Source organism: Salvelinus namaycush, chromosome 30 (assembly GCF_016432855.1).
Source record: "Salvelinus namaycush isolate Seneca chromosome 30, SaNama_1.0, whole genome shotgun sequence".
NCBI lineage: Eukaryota > Metazoa > Chordata > Actinopteri > Salmoniformes > Salmonidae > Salvelinus > Salvelinus namaycush.
The window spans coordinates 3,078,678-3,095,456 of NC_052336.1; the positions used below are offsets into that span (position 1 = coordinate 3,078,678).

General features: G+C 43.7%; 2 protein-coding genes across 3 annotated transcripts in view; both read right to left on the reverse strand.

The window, feature by feature from the left end:
* Positions 1 to 58: 58 nt before the first annotated feature.
* LOC120024927 (stAR-related lipid transfer protein 5-like) lies at positions 59 to 12,338 on the reverse strand. The gene is made up of 6 exons (XM_038969295.1): positions 11,795 to 12,338; positions 11,555 to 11,604; positions 7,264 to 7,396; positions 6,355 to 6,472; positions 4,120 to 4,213; positions 59 to 3,520 (listed from the first exon to the last, which is right to left on the reverse strand). The coding sequence occupies exons 1-6, from the start codon at positions 11,891 to 11,893 to the stop codon at positions 3,370 to 3,372; spliced, it is 645 nt and encodes a 214-aa protein (XP_038825223.1). The 5' UTR covers positions 11,894 to 12,338; the 3' UTR covers positions 59 to 3,369.
* A 2,675-nt stretch (positions 12,339 to 15,013) lies between these two features.
* The window catches only part of LOC120024918 (transmembrane channel-like protein 3), a 60,021-nt gene continuing 58,255 nt past the window's right edge, over positions 15,014 to 16,779 (reverse strand). For both annotated transcript variants that reach the window (XM_038969284.1, XM_038969286.1), the window contains 2 exons: positions 16,575 to 16,779; positions 15,014 to 16,289 (listed from right to left, as the gene is read on the reverse strand). The exon at positions 16,575 to 16,779 is cut by the window's right edge and continues 75 nt beyond it. In XM_038969284.1, the coding sequence (XP_038825212.1) occupies positions 15,266 to 16,289; positions 16,575 to 16,779 (1,229 nt within the window). In that variant the 3' untranslated portion in view covers positions 15,014 to 15,265. The remainder of the gene's footprint in view (positions 16,290 to 16,574) is intronic.

Sequence of the window (16,779 nt, forward strand, 5' to 3'; positions counted from 1 at the left end):
CCATTTTCCTACCTGTGGTGATGGTAATATAATACAACAAGGAGGACAACATTGGATGTAACGTTCAGTAGTTTTTAATGCAGATGCTGGTGAAACACAAAACCTGCTGGGTGGAACATACAGTATACAGTACAGTCCTACGGTACAGTAGAGTGCAGGTCAGGATTAGGGTCGCAAAACTTTCCCCAATTTCCCAGAAATCCTGGTTGGAGGATTTCCAGATTCCCTGCGTATTCCCTACTGATTCCAGGAATCTTCCAACTGGGATTTCAGGAAAACTTGAACATTTTTGAAAAATGACCAGAATTCATAACCCTAATCCTGACCTAAAAAAACATGTTATTTTCCTGTGTTGCTTGACAACTGAACTAATAGTATATTTCAATAGCAGCCATTTTCCATAGCAGCTGTGCTTTCCAATCAGGAGCTGAGGACAACAAACAGCATTCAACACGTACCCTAAAACATACATATCTGTCCCAAAACGCATGATGGATTACATTTTCAAAACAAGCCACCAATAGACAACGTGTGTACTCTGACATTAAGACAGCAATACACTGTAGGTAGGTATGATCTTCAGGCTCCACTTACAGTACAATAACACACATCAAAACAATGCCTTCATAGTATTACACCAACAAATGGCAAACAATGATTATAAAAAAAGCAAGCATATAGGACTTGGTTGTGGATGAGGTGGAATGCAATGCACTTGTAAAGGTTTGTCAGTTAAGGTTATTATCCACTCGGGATAAGAAAAGGACGTTAAGTAGTGTGTTTTCATTTCAAAAGGAAACTTAACCACAAGGCTTCTAAAAAGATTGATCTAAAACATCATTAGTATAATGGCTTATCATCATACATGTAGAGGACTCAGCAGGCATGCAGATGGTTGACTGTACATCACTGTGAAGACACCTTCTAGGGCTGCATCTCAATACTCTGAAGAGGCTTCCTCTCCACCTAATAGGGCTGCATCTCAATACTCTGAAGAGGCTTCCTCTCCACCTAATAGGGCTGTATCTCAATACTCTGAAGAGGCTTCCTCCACCAACTAGGGATGTATCTCAATACTATTGATGCTTGCTCTCATTATTTCCCTTCACCGATGATTTTTTAAAAAGCTACGGAGAGGCACCCTGGCCTAGACAGATGACCATGCCCTCTTGTGCCATATCAAAGACAGTGGTTTTCTCAACTCTATGCTGGTAATACGTTTCTTTACAGTGTAAAATGACACACTAGTCACAACTGATGCCAGAATGGCAGTCCTATGCTGCTGCTGTGCTTAAAAATGTTGGAATCCATAGCTGTCCCAAATGGCATCCTACTCCCTATATAGTGCACTAATTTGGACCAGAGCCTTATGGGACACATACCATGTTGTACCCCACTGAATAAAACCCAAAATCCTTCAGAAGCTCTTCTAATCGAGCGGATGTTCCTTTGTCCATTCCTCATTAGATGAAGCTGTTCATATTGCCATTTGCCCATACATACTGCAAATAACTTTGCTTAAGAATAATGCAGTGTTCTTAGTTTGACATCTACATACTACATAGAGAAAAGTAACTGAGGCAGGAATCCTTGCTTGGAGGTTAGGCTTCTATAAAGCCGGCAGAGGTTAAGGTTAGGAATAGGATAGAGTTTTAGGGGGGGGGGGGTTATTGTAACTAGAACACATCTGCCGGCTGTATATAGACCCTCTAAAGGTTACTGGTTAAAGCTGGAATCCTCAACTGTAAAACAACCATGTCCATAACGCTTTCCAGTTACTGCAAACAACAACACTGTTATTTCCATCTCTGACATCAACGCACGCACCATACAATAACACAATATGTACTGCATTTCATAACCATGCTGCACGACGCTCCTCAGCTCAGCAACAACAATGACAATGCTGGTGGGGCGGCCAGTGGCACCGTTTCCCCCTATTCCATCTTTAGGTATTGGTTAAAGGGCTGTGGAGACAGGTTAAACCAGAACATTTCAAGTACAGTACTACCGTATACAACGGACAACAACAAATGAGGTATGACTCGTCCCAATGGAATCCCATTCCATTCTGGGCTTCCTGTAAGGTCCATGCAACATGCATGTTACTGTAGGTAGGATGCAGCCAGTGGAACAGAATGGACTGTATTCAACAGCAACAGTACAAAAGGGAAGGAGGACATATCCTCCGTGTGTTTAGGACACTGAATACAAAATATAGATTTCAAATCTATTCTCATTCTTTTGTGGTGGGAAAAAGGGGGGGAAATGCATCACTAAATAGGAAATGTACAGGAAATATTTGTTTTGGAAGTAGAGTTTGGCAAAATTGACCTCCCTAGATCTAGTCTTAAAGGTGCGGCCCAGAGTGCTTAAAGGTGCGGTCTGTAAGTTGGATTTCCGGTTGGAGGACTAAGAAGCAGGGTGTTTGCTAGTGTACCCGCATGAAGAAAAAAAAACGAACGAAGAAGAACAGGAACTACATTATGTCCAATAATGTAACGTGTGTTTTTTGGGAGTGGGTTCATGATGATTGTTTTTGTACTCTTTCTTGTTACAATAGGGGGAAAAATAACTTACAAATTGCAACTTTAACATCAGGGCTAAGGTCAATTCCATTTCAAATCGCTTCCACTCAAGAAAATTGCACATGAACCTCTATGAGAAATTCCTATTCAATCTTTTTCCAGGGTTGAATGAATGAAATTAGAACCGACCCTCAACCTTTTTGTAAGACTACACTAGTGGCCACCATACCTGGTCCTAGAGAGCAACAGTACCAGGGGTGCAGGCTTTTTGCTCCAGCACTAACACACCATTATTACACAAATGAACCAAGACCTCAATGACCTGAAATCAGCTGTGTTAGTGCTGGGACAAACAAGCTGCACACTTCCTTCCCTCATATCATCTCCCTTTAAGCTCAGACAGTTTACTCCAAGCCAAGGCCAGGTGACCACTCTTCTAAAGAGGCTGTACAGAAGTTGAGTTGCTAATTGTTTATCTACATTTTTGGCTTGAGTGTTGCCTGTATGGTTGATATAACAATATTTATTTACTCATGAAACAACACAATCGTTATTTTTAGTCTAGAAAGATACGGCTTGGGGAGGTGTGCCCCATGCTCTCAAATAAGGATTTTTAAAATCCATTTACATCAATCTGTCCCTTTCAGTTAAAAAGCCCCCTGAGGTGAAAAGTTCCATATAGCCTCTTTAAAACTAAGCCATTCACATAGCTAATCATTCTGTGTTTTTTGGTCCCGCTGAATGCTGGTCCCAGATCTGAGTATCACCTGGTGCCAGGAGTTGGTTATGCAGCACAAACAGATCTGGGACCAGGGCTAAGGGAAGGTATAGTATGAGTGTATCAGTGGTCCTTGAGGGACTTGATGGCCTTGGCCAGGTTGCTGTAGAACTCCACCATGCTGGATGGGAAGAAAGAGTCGACCACGGAGCGAGGCAGGAAGCCCCCCAGGTCCGTCTGGAAGAAACTGAACAGCTGGGTTTTATTTGGCTCCCTGGGGGGGATAGAGAGAGAGAGGTTGAATTTACACTATACTGTATGAACAATATTAGACAGTGCTTCTTCAGCTACATAGCTATCAAGACAGGTGGTCATGTTAGATAATGTTATTGAGAGACAGAGAGACAGAGAGAGAGAGAGAGAATGCTCAAACCAAACCTGTTGCTGCACATTATAGATACCTCAATTAGTCTACCTGAGTGCACTGAAGTTTAGCGCTCTACTGCCCTCCTGTGACGGACCATTGTCTCTACAAAAACTTCCTTGGTTCTGACAGAACTTAACACAATGTTCAGAATGTTGCAGATGGGTTTGTAAACTAAAGCATGTGTACTGTATGTAAAGTCGCTGTCTGATGAAAACCGTAACTACATTTTTGGTCATTGATATTTTTGAATGAAATGTACTCTGAACATTGTACGGCTCTACGACCAATACAATGTATTCAGAATAGCTTTAGAAGTTTAATAACTGTGTTCATTAACGGGAAAATATGGACCTTTTTTCAATTTCCTGAAAAGTTTGTTTTGGAGATGAGGTTATCAGACAACGACAATATTATGAAACAGAAGTGTGTCTCAGCACGTGACTCACCCAGAGATGGGGACACAGATGCAGCCACAGGGGTGGTTGAAACCCCTCACATACCCTGACTGGGGAGGGCAGCTGGGGTGGCTCACGTGGGTGGCTAACAGACAGAACACAGGGAGAGAACATATGAGGATACAAATATGTGTAGATATAATTCAGTCTATTTTCATTCAATCAATCACATAATGTTACTTAGTATACTGATAGTGAAGGCAAAACGCAAAACTCATCTTGGGCACACCGTAGCAAAACGTTTTGCAACGGAATACATTACCAAGCCATTCTTATTGGACAAGAGCATATAGGCTAGGCCTAATACATCACAGTTTGAGCGTTTTCTTCCTTTTCGTGCTTACTGAACACAACCCACATTCTGACATGGATGATTAGGCCTAGGCCTCAGTCTGGGGCAGTGGATAAGACAGTTGTCTGTTCCAGAGATTCCCTCCCAGCCAGCCTCTCTGAGGGTTAGGGCTGATGATTAGGCTACATCATCCACACACTAGCACTGCATTAGTGACAAGTGACGATAGTTCCTCTTGTACTCTACGGATTTCAGCCTACTGCCGATGGCGTGGTATGTCTGCGCATTCCAGTGCTTGATTTGTATATCATTGATTATGTTTTTTGTTGTTGTTAGAATAGCTATTTATTCCTTTATATTTCTTAATGTCTGTGCTGTTATGTCCTCTGTAAATGCCTCAACGTTCAATTAAAATAGCCTAACATTTAAAAAAAATATATAATAATAAACAGGTCTGCGCGGTCTTCCAAGGAGAGTCCTAGGACAGATATCAAAGAACAAAAAGAGCTACACTCCAATAGAAATGTGAATTGAGTCAGTAGAGAAATTTAGTTAAACAATACATTGATAGAGAAATGTTCCAAAATGTTATTTTATCATAAAGCTCTAGAACTACCGTTCGCTCTAGATCTACCGTTCGCTCTAGAACTACTGTTCTACTACTACCGTTCGCTCTAGATCTACCGTTCGCTCTAGAACTACTGTTCTACTGCTACCGTTCGCTCTAGAACTACTGTTCTACTGCTACCGTTCACTCTAGATCTACCGTTCGCTCTAGATCTACCGTTCGCTCTAGATCTACCGTTCGCTCTAGATCTACCGTTCTACTGCTACCGTTCGCTCTAGAACTATCGTTCTACTGCTACCGTTCGCTCTAGAACTAACGTTCTACTGCTACCGTTCGCTCTAGAACTAACGTTCTACTGCTACCGTTCGCTCTAGATCTACCGTTCGGTCTAGATCTACCGTTCTACTGCTACCGTTCGCTCTAGAACTACCGTTCTACTGCTACCGTTCGCTCTAGAACTATCGTTCTACTGCTACCGTTCGCTCTAGAACTAACGTTCTACTGCTACCGTTCGCTCTAGATCTACCGTTCTACTGCTACCGTTCGCTCTAGATCTACCGTTCGGTCTAGAACTATCGTTCTACTGCTACCGTTCGCTCTAGAACCACCGTTCTACTGCTACCGTTCGCTCTAGAACCTCCGTTCTACTGCTACCGTTCGCTCTAGAACTACCGTTCTACTGCTACCGTTCGCTCTAGAACTACCGTTCTACTGCTACCGTTCGCTCTAGAACTACCGTTCTACTGCTACCGTTCGCTCTAGAACTACCGTTCTACTGCTACCGTTCGCTCTAGAACTACCGTTCTACTGCTACCGTTCGCTCTAGAACTACCATTCTACTGCTACCGTTCGCTCTAGAACTACCGTTCTACTGCTACCGTTCGCTCTAGATCTACCGTTCGCTCTAGATCTACCGTTCGCTCTAGAACTACTGTTCTACTGCTACCGTTCGCTCTAGAACTACCGTTCTACTGCTACCGTTCGCTCTAGAACTACCGTTCTACTGCTACCGTTAGCTCTAGAACTACCGTTCTACTGCTACCGTTCGCTCTAGAACTACCGTTCTACTGCTACCGTTCGCTCTAGAACTACCGTTCTACTGCTACCGTTCGCTCTAGAACTACCGTTCTACTGCTACCGTTCGCTCTAGAACTACCGTTTGCTCTAGAACTACTGTTCTACTGCTACCGTTAGCTCTAGATCTACCGTTCGCTCTAGAACTACCGTTCGCTCTAGATCTACCGTTCGCTCTAGATCTACCGTTCGCTCTAGATCTACCGTTTCTTGTTGTTGTTAGAACTCCTATTTATCATAAAGCGAAGAGAGAGAAAAGACAGAAGGAAGAGAGATATGAGGCGTTACGCACCATTGGATGTAATGGTGCCGTCTTCGTATTGCTTCACTAGAATAACGTCGACAAAGTCTCTGGGAGCTATGATGCCCATGGCTGCTGACGGAGTGACTGTTCTGCAGACAGTGACGTTCTGTGTGAGGGGGGAGAGACTAGGCAGGTAAACACTGGGCCTCGCTCAGCAGAACACGGCGTTGTGGAATGTCCATATAGAAATATACAAAGTAGAATGAAACAAACCCCTTTGATAAGCAGAATAAGGCATCACGCCAGTTCTATCCATGATATTTCTATCTGCAACGTTCCACAAGATAAACACTGGGCCTCGTTCAACAGGACACAACAAAAGTACCCATCTGATCTGCAGAATAAGGTATGGCATCAGTTCTATCCATAGCATTTATCTATGTTTTCCTACTGAACATGTCCCTGAACTTGTGTTCGTCCCAAATAAATATTAACATGACTAATGGAATAGAGAACAAAGGGTAGGAGTGCTGCATTGGTGCTGTGGGTGTGGCGATCGCTGGCAGGTGCCCTTTAGGAAACATGTATCAAAACCATGAACACATTGGATGACACACTTTGGTTGCTTGGATACCTTATTTAACCGTCACGTAACCAGGAAGTCCCATAGAGGTCAGGTAAAACTCACTTCCATAAAACCCTAAGGCTTATCAACAAAGTTGGGGGAGTAGACAGAACTATACAGCAAGAATGGATGACAGAGTATTTATTCAGCTGTGATTTGTTTGTGGGTGTGTGAGTGAGTGAGGAATGATAAAGAATCAATGGAGAATCAAATGATCAGTGACAACTCTCTAAAGCAAACTCAGAACATAGATGATGATGATGGGGACAAAACAACTGAATTGTGACTAACTGTGACTACAGTACGGTCCATTGGTTTGAAACTTAGCCTACCTCAGTGACTTGCTCTACCAGCTCAAACTTCTTGACATTGTTGTCCCATTTCACCCGCAGTCCATTTGGCACTGGCTTCAGACACTCCCATACCTTCTCTGGACTTCCCTTCACCACCGACTCCCCCTTATATCTGTCAGACACAACACATGTAGAGAGACAGAACACCACTAACCCTAACTCTTATACAGTGCATTCGGAAAGTATTCAGACCTAAAATTGATTAAATAAAAAAATGGTCTCACCAATCTACACACAATACCACATAATGACAAAGCAAAAACAGGTTTAGAATTTTTTGCAAGTGTATAAAATAAATGAAAATACCTTATTTACATAAGTATTCAGACCCTTTGCTATGAGACTCGAAATTGAGCTCAGGTGCATCCTGTTTCCACTGATCATCCTTGAGATGTTTCTACAACTTCATTGGAGTCCACCTGTGGTAAATTCAATTGATTGGACATGACTTGGAAAGGCAGACACCTGTATATATAATTTGACAGTTCATGTTTGAGCAAAAACCAAGCCATGATGTCGAAGGAATTGTCCGTAGAGCTCCTAGACAGGATTGTGTCGAGGCACAGATCCGGGGAAGGTTAACAAAACATGTCTGCAGCATTGAAGGTCCCCAAGAACACAGTGACCTCCCTCATTCTTAAATGGATGAAGTTTGGAACCACCAAGACTCTTCCTAGAGCTGGCCGCCCGGCCAAACTGAGCAATCGAGGGAGAAGGGCCTTGGTCTGGGAGGTGACCAAAAACCCGATGGTCACTGACAGAGCTCCAGAGTTCATCTATGAAGATGGGATAACCTTCCAGAAGGACAACCATCTCTGCAGCACCACCAATCAGGCCTTCATGGTAGAGTGGCCAGAATTAAGCCAGTCCTCAGAAAAAGGCACATGACAGCCCGCTTGGAGTTTGCCAAAAGGTACCTAAAGGACTCTCAGACCATGAGAAACAAGATTCTCTGGTCTGATGAAACCAAGACTGAACTCTTTGGCCTAAATGCCAAGCGTTACATCTGGAGGAAACCAGGCAGAGCTCATCACCTGGCCAATACCATCCCTACGGTGAAGCATGGTGGTGGCAGCATCATGCAGTGGTGATGTTTTTCAGGAGCAGGGACTGGGAGACTAGTCAGGATTGAGAGAAAGATTAACGGAATAAAGTACATAGAGATCCCCGCACGGCCGTCCAGCATCACCACTCTGGACGGTTCTGACTTAGAATATGTGGACAACTACAAATACCTAGGTGTCTGGTTAGACTGTAAACTCTCTTTCCAGACTCACATTAAGCATCTCCAATCCAAAATTAAATCTAGAATCGGCTTCCTATTTCACAACAAAGCATCCTTCACTCACGCTGCCAAAAATACCCTCGTAAAACTGACCATCCTACCGATCCTCGACTTCGGCGATGTAATTTACAAAATAGCCTCCAACACTCTACTCAACAAATTGGATGTAGTCTATCACAGTGCCATCCGTTTTGTCACCAAAGCCCCATATACTACCCAACACTGCGACCTGTACGCTCTCGTTGGCTGGCCCTCGCTTCATACTCGTCGCCAAACCTACTGGCTCCAGGTCATCTACAAGTCTCTGCTAGGTAAAGCCCTGCCTTATCTCAGCTCACTGGTCACCATAGCAGCACCCACCCGTAGCACGCGCTCCAGCAGGTATATCTCACTGGTTACCCCCAAAGCCAATTCTTCCTTTGGCCGCCTTTCCTTCCAATTCTCTGCTGCCAATGACTGGAACGAACTGCAAATATCACTGAAGCTGGAGACTCATATCTCCCTCACTAGCTTTAAGCACCAGCTGTCAGAGCAGCTCACAGATCACTGCACCTGTACATAGCCCATCTGTAAATAGCCCATCCAACTACCTTAACCCCATACTGTATTTATTTATCTTGCTCCTTTGCACCCCAGTATCTCTACTTGCACATTCATCTTCTGCACATCTACCATTCCAGTGTTTAATTGCTATATTGTAATTACTTCGCCACCATGGCCTATTTATTTGCTTGCCTCCCTTATCCTACCTCATTTGCACATGCTGTATATAGACTTTTACTACTGTATGTTTTGTTTATTCCATGTGTAACTCTGGGTTGTTGTATGTGTAGCGTGGTTCATTCTGCGTTGTGTGTTTTTAATTAGGACGCTGCCACAACTGATGGTCTGCTCGTTGAAATCTTTTTATTTGCCCTGCACACGAAGAGACAACACACACGTTACCCTTGGTGCAGTCACAGCTCTCCGGCACCTTGCTAGCCGAGGGTCAGGCAAAAGAGCGCCAAAAGGAATTAACAGGTGCTGCGTGCACACACTCGCTGCACAACAGCATATACAAGTAAAACTATACAGAACATAATTCTGACAAAATAAAAGACATACCTGCACACGAAGAGACAACACACACGTTACCCTTGGTGCAGTCACAGCTCTCCGGCACCTGCGCGAGCACATGGACACTCACTCAACCACTGTCACAAGTACTCAGAAGTTACAACAGATACCCCAGTCAGTGAGCTCTGTGAAACTTGTTAACATAAATTCCTACACTGTCCACACTATAACAAACGTATGGTTGCAAAACAGTACATTGTATAACCTTATGACGGTTTTATATTAAACAGTTTCGGAGCCAAGGACAACATACCTTGCTAGCCGAGGGTCAGGCAAAAGAGAACGATAAAGTGGTATGGGAATACAGATAACCCGCGATGGGCCAAACCAAAATATACAAAACTTTTACAATCACTTGTATGTACAATATTGGTATGAAAAAGTGTTTGTACACCAAATAAAAACATTAGCTATGCAGCTGTAATTAAATAAAAAAAATACACTGAATTATTATTATTATTATCAGATTATTAACATCCCCTCTTGACCTGGCCTATTTGAATTGGTCCTTGTGTGCAATTTGGTGCGTAATCTAGGGAACAACATCACACTGCTACATATGTGTCAAACGGCTTTGCTTTATCTTGGCCAGGTCGCAATTGCAAATGAGAACTTGTTCTCAACTAGCCTACCTGGTTAAATAAAGGTGAAATATATATATTTAAAAAAAAATCCTTGATGAAAACCTGCTCCAGAGCGCTCAGGACCTCAGACCGGGGCAAAGGTTCACCTTCCAACAGGACAACGACCCTAAACACACAGCCAAGACAATGTAAGAGTGTATTCGAGACAAGTCTCTGAATGACCTTGAGTAGCTAAGCCAGAGCCCAGACTTGAACCCGATCGAAACATCTCTGGAGAGACCTGAAAATAGCTGTGCAGCAACGCTACCCATCCAACCTGACAGCGCTTGAGAGGATCTGTAGAGAAGAATGGGAGAAACTCCCCAAATACAGGTGTGCCAAGCTTGTAGCGTCATACCCAAAAAGACTCAAGGCTGTAATCGCTGCCAAAGGTGCTTCAACAAAGTACTGAGTAAAGGGTCTGAATACTTATCTAAATGTGATAACATTTTAAAAATAGTTTAAATACATTTGCAAGAATTTAAAATCCTGTTTTTGCTTTGTCATTATGGGGGATTGTGTGTAGATTGATGAGGAAAAAAATTAATTAAATCCATTTTTGAATAAGGCTAACGTAACAAAGTAGAACAAGTGAAGGGGTCTGAATACTTTCTGAATGCACTGTACCAGTCAGACACAACACATGTAGAGATAGACAGAACACTAACCATAATACACATCAAACATAACATGTAGAGATAGACAGAACACTAACTCTAATACACGTCAAACATAACCGATTAAGCCCAGTCCTAAACTAAAAAGTGTTGTCAATGGAGATTCTCCATTAAGAATGCTTTTTAGTCCAGGACTAGGCTTAATCTGGGTCTGGGAAGCCAGCCTGTTATTGGTGCTTTCTTAATTAACAGTCTAACGTGGCTTCATCTCCATGTTCTCTCCTTCATTTGCACTGAACTGAAAACAGCAACAGTAAAAGCAAGATGGTGGATATTTCTTTCTCAGTTTTTTTCATATCAATGCAGCTGAAGGAAACTGGTCGAGGAGGGGAAAGTAGCCCTCTTTAGACCGTTATGATTAACAGCTGAAGATGACCTCAGTAAAAACTTAAGTCCAACAGTTTCCGTAACTGATGCTCTCAGTTCAGTCAAGGTTACCGCTGTTAAGCAGTAACGTTAAAGACTCTCCGGAGATAAGATTGGGAAAATGACATCTAGTCTAACTTGCTTCTATACAACATTTAGAAATGAATGATTTGGCCTAGATAAGGAGAACAGCTTATACTTACACATTCCCAGGGAACTCAGTCGATGGCCGCCAGGACACGATGACGTCATTCTAAAAATGGACAGACAGATCCATTTGTCAAAAACAAAACATTGGTTGCTGTTGTCAACACACTGACTGCACTTACCTAGCTATGTTATTTACAATGACACAGCAAAATGGAGCTGTTAACATGGTGCACAGAAAGGAACGTCACCTGTAATTATAAAATATTAATATTGCTACCTAGAACATTACGCACCGATTTCTTGCAGACTTTCCACCCAGACTCGTCCTTGGTGTAGCTCAAAAGACAGTCCCCAACTGCATTCGCTGTGTTCTGGTAATCCATGTAATCCATGCCTGGCAGATGTGATGATGGAGGACTTGCAACCGGTTCAATAGCTAGCCAGCTGTCAGGCTAACTGACTAGTTAGATAGCTAACATTAGCCGTGATTCCAAATGGATGGATTTAGACTGACACACAAGATAACTAGCTGAAGTTATCGTAGAGTATGAAGCGTAAAATATGAACTATGAATATGAGACAGTTACGTTTAGTAACAGTTAGCCACACACACCAATATTAGACAATTTACAGTAGCTAGCTAACATTAGTTAGCTAATGCATATATTGAATGAAAGACTTGCATTATCGTTAGCCGCGAGGTTCCTGAAGTCAGTAAGACTCAGACTTGCTTAAAATAAAATATTGATTGTCATAAACATCTAACACGAATTTGTAGTAAAAAGTAAGCTTATTTAGCCAGCAGGCTAGCTAGCCGTTTTCCCATCAACTGATGAAAAAAATTCATGTGAAAAAAGTACGCTTTCTGATTCGTTGGAAGCTTGGAACAGTGTTGAAGGGAATGCTGGGAATTGTAGTTTGAAAATGATAGTTACGTGTCCACCTGATCATGCCCCAGATAGAAGGGTGAAAACAATTGGCACTTTCAATGTTCTTACTGCAACGACAATCAGTTATCGAAACACATACGTTAATATGTCACTTTTTTTTCTCCACCCAGAGAGCAGACTCAGGCCACTTTTAGTCTAGAAGTTATCGACATGGCATTCCTTTTGTAAATGTACTTTATACATATCCCAAGGTGTTATAAACTCAGCAAAAAAAGAAACGTCCTCTCACTGTCAACTGTGTTTATTTTCAGAAAACTTAACATGTGTAAATATTTGTATAAATATAACAAGATTCAACAACTGAGACATAAACTGAACAAGTTCCACAGACATGTGACTAACAGAAATGGAACAATGTGTCCCTGAACAAAGGGGGGGGGTCAAAATCAAAAGTAACAGTCAGTATCTGTTGTGGCCACCAGCTGCATTAAGTACTGAAGTGCATCTCCTCCTCATGGACTGCACCAGATTTGCCAGTTCTTGCTGTGAGATGTTACACCACTCTTCCACCAAGGCACCTGCAAGTTCCCGGACATTTATGGGGGGAATGGCCCTAGTCCTCACCCTCCGATCCAACAGGTCCCAGACGTGCTCAATGGGATTGAGATCCGGGCTCTTCGCACTGGCCATGGCAGAACACTGACATTCCTGTCTTGCAGGAAATCACGCACAGAACGAGCAGTATGGCTGGTGTCATTGTCATGCTGGAGGGTCATGTCAGGATGAACCTGCAGGAAGGGTACCACATGAGGGAGGAGGAAGTCTTCCCTGTAACGCACAGCGTTGAGATTGCTTGCAATGACAACAAGCTCAGTCCGATGATGCTGTGACACACCGCCCCAGACCATAATGGACCCTCCACCTCCAAATCGATCCCGCTCCAGAGTACAGGTCTCGGTGTAACGCTCATTCCTTCGGCGATAAACGCCAATCTGAACATCACCCCTGGTGAGACAAAACCGCGACTCGTCAGTGAAGAGCACTTTTTGCCAGTCTGGTCCAGCGACTGTGGGTTTGTGCCCATAGGCGACATTGTTGCCAGTGATGTCTGGTGAGGACCTGCCTTACAACAGGCCTACAAGCCCTCAGTCCAGCTTCTCTCAGCCTATTGCGGACAGTCTGAGCACTGATGGAGGGATTGTGCATTCCTAGTGTAACTCGAGCAGTTGTTGTTGCCATCCTGTACCTGTCCTGCAGGTGTGATGTTCGGAGGTACCGATCCTGTGCAGGTGTTGTCCTGTCTCCCTGTAGCGCTGTCTTAGGTGTCGCACAGTACGGACATTGCAATTTATTGCCCTGGCCACATCTTCAGTCCTTGTGCCTCCTTGCAGCATGCCTAAGGCACGTTCACGAAGATGAGCAGAGACCCTTGGCATCCTTCTTTTGGTGTTTTTAACAGTCAGTAGAAAGGCCTCTTTAGTGTCCTAAGTTTTCATAACTGTGACCTTAATTGCTTACCGTCTGTAAGCTGTTAGTGTCTTAAGACCGTTCAACAGGTGCATGTTAATTAATTGTTTATGGTTCATTGAGCAAGCATGGTAAACAGTGTTTAAACCCTTTACAATGAAGATCTGTGAAGTTTTTTGGATTTTTATGAATTATCTTTGAAAGACAGGGTCCTGAAAAAGGGATGTTTATTTTTTTGCAGAGTATATTATATATGTTACACATCATACTTTACTACGGTATCATCATTTTACTGAATTGAAGGCCATGTTTGCTTGGTACAATGTAATGTACACACACACAATAGCCAATATAACACCTGTTTGTGATAACCCTAAAACAAACATCAAGGGCCATACACTTAACCTTGAGTAGAACAAAACAATCTGATGCTTAGGTACACTACTTTGGACCATTGACCATGATATTTATTTGATTGAGAGCAAGCACAGTATCCATGATAATGTGAGCATATAATATGTTATGCATATTATGTACATAGAGCTGTTTGTTAACACACACAAAGTATAGCATTGGCCATGAATGGGCTTTTCACATTTTCTGTGGTTTACAATACGACTTTATGTAACCCATTACAAAACAATTAACTCGACAGGTCATTATTGTAAAATATAATTTGCTTTCAATAACCATTTGGTTTTAAATATACTTAAGTATCAAAAGTAAATGTGAATCGCAAAAATATACTTAAGTATAAAAAGTAAAAGTGTAAATCATTTCAAATTCCTTATATTAATTTAGGAAAGGGAAAGGGGGATACCTAGTCAGTTGTACAACTGAATGCATTCGACTGAAATGTGTCTTCCACATTTAACCCAACCCTTCTGAATCAGAGGTGCGGATGGCTGCCTTAATCGACATCCACGTCTTCGGCGCCCAGGGAACAGTGGGTTATCTGGCTTGTTCAGGGGCAGAAGCAACCCAGACGGCACAATTTTTTTTTTTTTTTAATTTACGGATAGCCAGGGGCACAATTCAACAGTCAGACATAATTTACAAATGAAGTGTTTGTCAAATTTGTGTTTAGTGAGTATGCCAGATCAGAGGCAGTAGGGATGACCAGGGATGTTCTCTTGATGTGTGTGAATTAGACAGTTTTCCTGTCCTGCTAAGCATTCAAAATGTAACTAGTACTTTTGGGTGTCAGGGAAAATGTAAGGAGTAAAAAGCACATTATTTTCTTTAGGAATATAGTAGACTAAAAGTAAAGTACATATACCCCAAAAAACTGCTTAGGTAGTACTTTAAAGTATTTTTTACTTAAGTACTTTACACTACTGTCAATAACTTACATGGATTAATAAAGGTTAAATAAACCTAGATATATTCACAATACAAATACACCAACTACACGTTGGAGCAGACCAGGTCTTTGGACCCAGACACATTGAGATCTATACTGGCTTTGGACTTCTTCTTAGCCAGCTTGCCTTGCCTTGCCTCAGACTTGAGATACTTCTCCTTGTTGTGAATGACCTGGATGTACTGGTCTGTGCTGCTGTTCTGCTGGTCGCTACTGGAGGCCAGAGAGGCCGAGTCCGACTCAGTCAGGGAAGGCTCCAGCTTGGACCTGGATGTCTTGGGCTTGACCTGTGGCTCCAGGCGTCTTCCAGGGCCCTGGGGGGGTGAGTGTACAAGTCTGCTCGGGGAGTGGGGGTGTCTGGCTGGGGACTGTGTGTGCCTGATTGGTGGTGGAAGCTCCGCTCCTCTGATGCTGGTCTGGGAGAGGGAGTGCAAGCGCGTCTCCATATCCTCCCAGTCCCCTTTTTGGGCTTCACCGCCGTAGCGCCCCCTAGCAGTGTGGCTGTCTTTTGACGCCATAGACAGCTTGGTCTCCAGGCGCTCTCCGATGTAGAAGCGAGCCGGCTGGTGGAGGTCGGAGAGTGAGCGGGGCCGGTGAGTCTGCCCGAACGACCCCCTCCTAGACTCCCTCTTCCCCCCTGCCTCTTCCTCCTGCTCTTCATCACTCAGGTGTGACTGCGCCGGATTCGACCTATGTGGGTGCCCATGCAGATGCGGCGCCCTTGGAGTATACCGCTTGATATTCCGCGGGATCAGCTCTACGATTTCACCCACCGGGTCCTCCGCTCGGAAGTGGCGAGGGACGCGTGTGGCTGATCGAAGCAACTTTTTCCTAGCTTCGTGCTCGTTGACGATGACGTAGCGCATGGTGTAGGGGCGACGGCCCACATAGCTCTGGGCGGTCACTATCCCAGCTGCCTCTGCGGAGTGCATGGGCCTGATGGTCTTCCTGTAGAGTGGGTCGGAGTGGATGTTCTCTGAGGAGTAGCGTGTCGGGGGGTTGTACGCCACATGGTGGTAGGACTTGGACCTGCAGGTACCGCTAGGGCCTCCCAGGTAGGAAGGGTGTCTGTGGTGACAGAGGGAAATACGGATGATAAATGTTACTACTGTATGTGGTCGTAATGAGAGACCACTTCAACTTGAATCATTACAGTAACAAATACTACTGATACTGTGTATCGTTGATTCCTTTGGTAGTGACAGTACTCCAGGCCATAGTTTGCCCAAACAGGCTTTAGAAGAACTTAATCCTCCTGTAGACACACCTGTAGAGGACTGTATAAAAGCCTGTGACTGACCAGACAGAATAACACATCATATGTGTGTGTGTGTGTGTGTGTGTGTGACACACCTGTTAGGGATGTTCTCCGGCCTTTGCTTGTGAATTATGGACACTGTTGGACTTCTAGACGCCCCAGCAGCAAATGTCGCCCTAGCGGTCTCGGCCCTCGATGCCGACTGGGTGATGGTGCGGATGCCGTTGCCGCGACGATCGGGCGACTGGAAGTTTGTGACACTGCCGTTGGGTCGTGGCGACGGCGTGCGAATGGACGACT